The sequence below is a fragment of the Rhinopithecus bieti genome, unplaced genomic scaffold (assembly GCF_001698545.2).
Source record: "Rhinopithecus bieti isolate Rb0 unplaced genomic scaffold, ASM169854v2 scaffold_36959, whole genome shotgun sequence".
In the NCBI taxonomy this organism is placed as follows: Eukaryota; Metazoa; Chordata; class Mammalia; order Primates; family Cercopithecidae; genus Rhinopithecus; species Rhinopithecus bieti.
The window spans coordinates 141647-150054 of record NW_016816945.1 but is presented as its reverse complement, the minus strand read 5'-3'; the positions used below and the strand labels follow the sequence as shown (position 1 = coordinate 150054).

The 8408-nt window shown below is 57.5% G+C and overlaps 2 protein-coding genes across 3 annotated transcripts in view; both read right to left on the bottom strand.

Moving 5' to 3' along the window:
• Nucleotides 1-48: 48 nt before the first annotated feature.
• LOC108517597 (RING finger protein 215) lies at nucleotides 49-8402 on the bottom strand. Of its 2 annotated transcripts, XM_017855630.1 has the most exons (9): nucleotides 8284-8402; nucleotides 7881-8024; nucleotides 7334-7405; nucleotides 7168-7253; nucleotides 5605-5761; nucleotides 1520-1639; nucleotides 1300-1443; nucleotides 950-1052; nucleotides 49-861 (listed from the first exon to the last, which is right to left on the bottom strand). In XM_017855630.1, exons 2-9 carry the CDS (start codon nucleotides 8022-8024, stop codon nucleotides 839-841), a joined length of 849 nt encoding a protein of 282 aa, XP_017711119.1. In that variant the 5' UTR covers nucleotides 8284-8402; the 3' UTR covers nucleotides 49-838. The 2 variants fall into 2 exon arrangements, with proteins under 2 accessions (XP_017711119.1, XP_017711120.1); XM_017855631.1 differs by having other exon boundaries at nucleotides 49-1052.
• Nucleotides 8188-8408, bottom strand: part of LOC108517541 (vegetative cell wall protein gp1-like) — a 38049-nt gene continuing 37828 nt past the window's right edge. Inside the window, exon 5 of the mRNA XM_017855528.1 lies at nucleotides 8188-8335. Coding sequence (XP_017711017.1) covers nucleotides 8188-8335 — 148 coding nt within the window. The remainder of the gene's footprint in view (nucleotides 8336-8408) is intronic.

Genomic DNA, 8408 nt, shown 5'->3' with positions numbered 1-8408 from the left:
CGCGCCCGGCCAAGATAACTTTTTAAAATCTTAAAACACCCATACACATTTTACATCTTATGTTAAAATATAGCAACGTTTATTTTACTATTAAACCTTCCCTACCCCAACTCTTAAAAAAAAAAAAAAAAAAAAAAAAAAATGGATGCCCCTGGATGAGGCACTACATTGATCCTGTGGCTTCGAGTATCCCGGTCGGCAACACAAAGCCGCAGCCAAGGAGTCCAGAACAGGACGGTTTCTAAGGCCTCTGGTCCTAGCCGGGCCCAGGAAGGGAGCCAGGCTGGACAGGCAGTGGGACCCATGGCTCCCAGTGCCCAAGGACCAAGGGCAACAGGCAGACAGCCTTGACCAAGACGTATCCTGAAAGACGGTCAGGCCAGGGTATCCCAAGGCCAGAGAGCTCCTCCCTCAACCCACCCCCCAATAAATAAGCACAAAACCTGGCCACTGTAGTCTCAGCCTCCAGGGATTCCCAGATAGGCCACAGGGAGCTCCCAGAACCCTGGGAACAGCTACACTGGCCCCATATTCTCCTTCCCTGTTGACCTGGGAGCTGCCTGTGAGGAGGGCAGACTCACTTCACAGGATTGCAGAGAAGGTCGCAAAGTGACCTCTTCCTTGACTGACAGGTCCCAGCCCTAGATCCTCAGCCTGTAGCTGTGGAGTCTCCCTTCCCAGTATGGACACAGTGGGTCCCTCATCTTTCCTCCCACCCACTGGACTTGCTGTCCTGTCTATCCTGCTGTCCCATCCTGTCCTGTCCTGGGAGCCCAGGCTGAGGACCGGGGAGCAGGCAGGAAGGGTTCATCCCCACGTGCAGAGTCCAGCTGGGCAGCTAATCATCAGAGTAGCAGTTCCCTGCAAGGGAGAGGAAGAAGAACAGGGAGGGAGGCATCAGGTGAGGAGCAGGCGGAGTAGGCCAAGGGCCCCTGCCCCTGGTGCTCACCCAGGACGTTGAATTTGCACAGTGGGCAGGTCTGCTGGAGCATCAGCCAGGGGTCCACACAGTCTCGGTGAAACTCGTGCTTACAGGGCAGCACCCGGAGCCACTACAGGGGCGGGAGAGGAAGATCTCAGGCCACCGAAGCAGGACTCCATGTGGGGGTGCCTGGTCCCATGCCCCTCGCCTCAGCTGGGGAACTGAAACCTAACCGCTTCCCCACCCCACTGAAATTCTGCTCTGTAGCCCTGGGGGCTGAAGGAGAAAGGCCTAGTGGGGGTGGTTCCAAGGTCCTGGGAGTAAGGTGGGAGGCATCACAGGTGAGCTGATGGCTGGTCTCTACCCGGGACACTAGCCTGCTTGTTGCAGAAGTAGTCCAGGCACACAGCACAGGTCTCAACACCCGGCTCTGGGAGGCCCTGTGCCGCCCTGCTCAGCCGGCAGCGCCGTGTCTTGAGGGATGCCAGTCTCCGCACCACGCGGCGCTTAAACAGGTCCACCTGTGGGGAGAGGACAGGCACAGTCTTGCAGGCCCAAGGGCTGAGGGCTCTGGGGCTCCCTGGGGCTGGCTCTCACCTGGCCTCCGAGCTCCCGCTGGCTCTGCCGCGACGCCTGCCGCTGGGCCTGGACCACGAGGCCTGTGCACAGGAGCATGGCCACCAGTAGGATGGCATTCCACAGCTGTTGCAGGGGCTTCTGGGGAGGGAAGCAGTCATCAGGGACACAGGGCTGCCCCCACATGCCTCCCTTAGGAACATCTACCCCCAGGAACGCCAGGGAGCAGGCAGGTGAGGTGTGCTGATGGCCTCTGTGTCCCTGCAGTCCCCAGCTTCCTCTTCCGAAGGCTCCGTCCCTCCCACTGTGTGCTTCTCAGGATCACTCACTCTGCCCTACACGTTTTCCCATCCAGGTTCAAGAAGAGCCACATCCATTCCCAGCCCAGGGCTCTCTGGGCAACAAACCTGATGTTTTCCACACACAGAAGCTTCTATCTGGTAGCCTCAGAGACTCCCCAAACCAGCACCCAGCAACCCAGCACCCACCCTGGGACCTGCTCACTCTCCCACCCCCATCCTCCTGCACTTCCTTCTGGTCGGCTTTCTCAGGCCCTGCCATCACCCACTCACCCATCCAGCCTGAAGGTTCACACCCCCCAGTACGGGAAGGAGCCAGCCCCCAAGGCCTGTTGCTTTGTTCTCCTGGGTTGGGGGGTGGTCTCTCATGCCCTCCTTGCCACCCATTTCCCACCCACAGCCAGAGGGTTCTCCTCTGCACACCAGGCCCCGCAACTCCCCTGCCTGAGCTCCTTCCCTGTAGTGCCACTTGCCTCCTCTCAGTGTCCTGTGCTCCTGGCTTCCTCCCGTGTCTGTGCCTCTCCATACTGTTCCCTGTCTTGGGAACCCTCTTCCACCTTATCCCTTTTCTCAGCTACTGCCTCCACCGCATCTTGCTCTAGAAGCTCCCTGACCTCTTATGGCCGGGTGAATGCGCCCCCCTGACCTCCCGCTGCCCCACCCTCCTCACACCTGCTCTACCCAGCGTTCTCTTGCAGCTGCCCTTGGGGCTCTGTGTGCTCCCATCCGTGGAACGTAACCATAGCTGATGTGGCCACCACTCTAACCCAGTACCTCCCATCATCTTTGTGGCATGAGTGAATCTGGAAAGGAAACATGACTGAGAGAACACTTAAAAGCCTGGGGGCCCCAGGCCTCTGGGCAGCCTCAGAGTGACTGAGGGAACCACAAGGATCTTGACTCAACTCGCCCCAGATGTGGTGTGGCTGCTGGGCTCTGACTACTCAACAGCTGGCTCAGGAGATGGTGCAGCGGAGTAAGCAAAACACAGCACGTTCCCTCAGGTGCGCCTCTGCACAGGGTCTGTGGACGTCTTAGGACTAATACACACATTCACTTCAAAGCTCTCTGCAGCTGAGTGCTGCTCTGCCATCATGTTCTTCCCTGACCGATGCTGAAGTTCATCTGCCGTCAGTGGGGAAGAGGGGCTGAGAAATGACCTGATGTGAAGAGGTCACAGCTCTAGACAGGCCTGGGTGCTGCTAGTGCCACAAGCCATTGCTCTGCTCAGAGTGGAGGTGCTCTGGGGGCCCTCACTGGGAAGTGTCTGTGAGCCCCAACTCCCCTCTCCATCCTGCCCTCTTCTCTCCTCCAGCTGCAGCTGGGCAGTGCCACCTGTTCTAGGAAGCTGTCCCCAAGCCCCAGGCTGAGTGCCTTTACCATGCCCTAGAGGGTCCCACCAGCTCTGTGCTCACCCCAGCAGTGACAACATGTCTCTGGCCTATCTCCTCTCTAGACTGGGCCCCCATGAGCCCAGGGCTGGAGCAGCCCAGTTGGCCAACACCCGCTGGGGGCTGTATACCAGGAGACTGGGGCATCATTGCGTGACAGAGAAGTAACTCAAGAAATGCTTGTGGGCCGGCCGCAGTGGCTCACAGGCCTGTAATCCCAGCACTGTGGGAGGCCGAAGCGGGCAGATCACCTGAGGTCGAGAGTTCAAGACCAGCCTGACCAACATGGAGAAACCCCGTCTCTACTAGAAATACAAAAAATTAGCTGGTGTGTGGTGGCACAGGCCTGTAGTCCCAGCTACTTGGGAGGCTGAGGTAGGAGAGTCGCTTGAACCCGGGAGGCGGAGGTTGCAGTGAGCCAAGATCACACCATTGCACTCCAGCCTGGGCAGCAAGAGTGAAACGCTGTCTCAAAAAAAAAAAAAAAAAAAAAAAAAGGCTTGTAGACAGAATACCCTTGAATGCCCTTGATGCCAAGTGTTGGAAATCCAGGGACAATAAAATAGAGCCCTGGCTGTCAGGAGACAAAGTGACACTCCTGAGCCCCATGCCAGGACTGAGTGGCCATTATGGCGTAAGTTCTCCAGGGCGGAGCCTGCTCTAGAGCTCTATGGCTCAGAGCAGCCAGCTGGCTGGGCTGAAGGTATGGCCAGCCTGAACCTCTGCTGCAGGCCAGAGACCCAGCCTCCCCAGGCTTACTGCATCCTAGGGAGCCCTATGTGCCCCAGGTTCAGTGCATCTTGGGGAATGTACCTTGTAGAGCCCCAGGTGACGATGGAGGGCAGGAAGAGCATTAAGAACAGTTCATTAGCCAGGGATGGTGGCTCACGCCTGTAATCTCAGTACTTTGGGAGGCCAAGGTGGGCAGATTGCCTAAGCTCAGGAGTTTGAGACCAGCCTGGGTGACACAGCGAAACCCCATCTCTACAAAAAATACAAAAATTAGCTAGACATGGTGGCATGTGCCTGTAGTTCCAGCTACTTGGGGGGCTGAGGTGGGAGGGTCACTTGAGCCCAGGAGGTCGAGGCTGCGGTGAGCCAAGATCATGTCACTGCTGTTCATCAGACCTTCCTGATACATGGGTGTTGCTGCTCTGGACTCCCAGAGGCTGGAGGGATGGTGACTGGGCCCTGGGGTCAGGACTGAGAGCCCAATGCCCATCAGGCCAGCCACTGAGATGCCTACTCCAGCCACCCGTCAGACATCTCAGTGGCCATGGCCACCCAATAATTGGGCTGGGACCACCTTGACCTCGGCCTGCAGCCTGGCCAAGGCTGCTCAGCTCTGCCCTCTGGAGTAGCCAGACTGACCTGCAGACTGCGCACAGCCCCAGGCCTCTCGTCAATGCCTGACCTGTCCAGAGGCCTGTGTGGGCTACCCATGACAGGGATACACAGAATACCATCCCTGTTCACAAATGAAGAACACGAGGCCAGAGAGGAGAAACTCCCAGCCTGAGAACACGAGGCCAGAGAGGAGAAACTCCCAGCCTGAGATCAGTCAGCTCATGTTTCCGAACCAGGATTTGATCCCAAGATTGCCCCACTGGAAGTTGCCCTGCACAGCCCACGGTGGCCAACACCTGTTGGAGGCTGTACACTAGGAGACCGGGAGGTGACTGCCCAGCAGTCCAGGGACTCAAGAAATGCTTGTGGACAGAATACCCTTGAATGCCCCGATGCCAAGCGCTGGAAATCCAGAGACGATAAAACACAGTCCTGGCTGTCAGGAGACAAAGTGACGCACCCCCATCACATGCGGGATGGGCTGTCCCAAGAAGCCCAGGAACAGCCTGACCACGCCTTGCTGGGATACAAGAGGGAGAGGGGACTTCAAGCTGGGCTGTGAGGGAGGCTTTCCAAAGAATGGTGGCAGGATGAGTTGTGAAGGTTCTAGCTAGACTAGGGCGTGCGGACACAGAGAGAAAAGGTGTCCACGTCTACAGCCAGGCGTAGACAAGGCCCAGTGGCAGAAGGCCAGGGCAAGTCATTGGTACAGGGTGGCCAGAGCATAGGAAAAAGGACTAGAAAAACAGAGTGAGTGAGTGATGCAGAGAGCTGTGAAAGCCACGCGAAGGGGTCTGAATTTCATTCTACAGACAGTAAAATAAGGCTTCCCAATGCCTGCAGAACGTGAGGACAGCAGCTAACACTGACTGCACGTGACCTGGCCCAGGCACCCCACTGAGCGCCCACCTGCACCATGTCTCTGAACACTCACAGCACTCCTGTGGGGTGGGAGAGGCCATCCTTGCCACCAAGGTGGGGAGAAGCCACAGGATTTGCAAGACAAGGCCATGTATGTGGCCCCATGAGCCTCCTTTCCCTAGGCCCCGTGTAATCTGCTAGCACCCACCTGCTCCTGGGCACGACTGCCTCCCAGGCAGACCAAGTCCTGCCATCCTCCATAGCCATCCTTGGAGAGGCCACAGGTGGTCCATAAGGTCAGCTTCCACTCAATATTGGCAGACAGTGACTCTCCGCTGGTGATCTCAGCCGTGGCCTGGGTCCTCCTGGGAGGGCCAGATGGAAGGACTCTTGGAAAGAGAGGCCCAGACCCACCCAATCCCCGTTCTGCAGGAAAAGGGTACCTACGACTATCGCCCTTGTTGGCCTTCCACTTTACCCCAGGCCTTTTCCCTCTATTGGTTTTTCCAGTTTTCACACCAGCCAGGCCAGGGAAGCCTGCAAGCCCAGGGAGTCCACCTTCCTCCTTGCTGGGGCCAGTCCCCTCTGCCCACAGAGCCACCTCCTTGCTCCAAGCTCCAGGCTCTGGCACCTCCTTCCCATCCCCTCACCCAGTTTTCAGCCTGGGAAAGGGCAGTCTTTTTTGTTTGTCTTTTTGTTTTTGAGACAGGGTCTCCCTTTGTCAGCCAGGCTGGAGTGCAGTGGCACAGTCACATTTCACTGCAGCTTCTACCCCCAGGGCTCAAGTGATCCTCCCACTTCAGCCTCCTGATTAGCTAGGACTACAAGCATGTGCCACCACACTCAGCTAATTTTTGTATTTTTTCTGTAGAGACTGAGTCTTGCCATGTTGCCCCGGCTGGTCTCAAACTCCTGGACTCAAGTAATACTCCTTCCTCCGCTTACCAAAGTGCTGGGATTACAGGCATAAGACACCATTCCCAGCCAAAAGAGCATTCTTAAAGCTAACAGTTGGCCAGGCGCGGTGGCTCACGCCTGTAATCCCAGCACTTTGGGAGGCCGAGACAGGCGGATCAGGAGGTCAGCAGATCGAGACCATCCTGGCTAACACGGTGAAACCCTGTCTCTACTAAAAATACAAACAAATTAGCCAGGCGTCATGGTGGGCACCTGTAGTCCCAGCTACTTGGGAGGCTGAGGCAGGAGAATGGCGTGAACCCAGGAGGCGGAGCTTGCAGTGAGCCAAGATTGCGCCACTGCACTCCAGCCTGGGCGACAGAGCGAGACTTCATCTCAAAAAAAAAAAAAAAAAGAGCTAACAGTTAGTTCGGGCCCTACCAGGCCCAGTCACAGCGGCAGCAGGGGCAGCAGCAGCAGCAGTAGCAACGGGGGCTCACGCCTGTAATCCCAGCACTTTGGGAGGCCGAGGCAGGTGGACCTGAGGTCAGGTGTTTAAGACCAGCCTGGTCAACATGGTGAAACCCTGTCCCTACTAAAAATACAAAAAATTAGTTGGGTGTGGTGACACATGACTGTGATCCTAGCTACTTGGGAGGCTAAGGCAGGAGAATCACTTGAACCTGGAAAGCAGAGGTTCCAGTGAGCCGAGATTGCACCATTGCACTCCAGCCTGGGCAACAAGAGTGATACTCCATCTCAAAAAAAAAAGGCTAACAGGTAAGACCCTGGTCCCAAGCCCCCTCAGCCCATGGGAAAGCCAGGGGCTCTCTGTACCCAGGGTCAGTCCTTTGAAGTCTAAATGCCAACTCACTGCAGCAGTGCATCCAACAGCTTGGTGACATTGGAGGAATAATGGAGGACGATCACTGGCCTAAGCAGAAGCTGGGATATGTCCAGCTGCAGGGAGACAAGGAAGTCAGCAGACCTGGGTCTCCCTTTCCCCAGCTTGCTTACCCTCACGGCCTGGTCTGATTTACCTCTCGGACCACGTTGTGGTTCAGGATGAGGAGAAGCAGGGCAGAGGCTCCCAGGAAGAGGGCCCGCCGCATCTGCAGAGGGATAGAAGGCAAGAGGCTAACATATACCCTGCCTGCACACCTGTCTCACCACCTGCAGCCCCAGCTGCTCTTAGTTCCTGGCCCTGCAGTGAACAAAACTCTGGACAGACTTGCCATAAGCTCCTTGAAGTCAAAGGTGGAAACTGCTTCCTTCCTGCTGCCTCCCTTCCAGATGCGCTGTGCCTTCCCCGGTCCTAGCAGGGCAGTCCCCACAGTGGCTGCTAGCAGCAGCTCCCCCCATCCCATACTCTCAGAGCCTGGTCAAGCTTCCCAACCTCTCACTGGCCTCTTCTCACCTCCCTGCTTCGAAGCCGTACTGACTCCATTCTTCAAACTGGGGTGCTCTGACCCACCCAGGCCTAGGGCTTCTCTGCAAGCTCTTAAGGGCCCATCTAAGGAGGGCCTGGCTCTAGCAGATGCCTTGGAATCCCTTCCTCCAGCCCCTCCCCCCAGACATCTCCTGCACCTGCTGGACCAGGGCCTTGGGATAGGCCTGCGGGCCACTGCCCTTATTCTCCTGGTGGAACTGGGCCGCCTGCTCCTTGCCCACGTATGCCACTGCAATCCAGCCTTCCACCGGCGCCTCCTGCTCGGCATCGACGATGTCCATCTGTGTGGCAAGGGGCCATGAGCAGAGGGAGGCAGGGTGTTGGGGAGGAGGGAGCCGGGGTCATCACAGTGGATGCAAGGGCAGAGTTCAGAGAGCATCTGGCTCTTAGGTTTGGGAAGCCTGAATGCTGGGAGCCTGGGGAGGGGCGCTGGACTGTCAGGGCTTAGTGGAGGATGAACATCGCTTCTGGGTGCGGGGTCTCTAAGGAGGGTTGGGAGAGGGGTTTAGTGAAGCGGCCAGATGGCTCAGCAGCGCTCACCAGCAGCAGGCGACCGCCCAGCAGGGGCGCCGGGTCGGCTTCGGAGCCGATCCTGACGCCCTCCAGGACCAGAGCGTCCTGGCGCGGCAGTCTCACGTCCACCCGCACGGCGCGGGCTCCGCCCC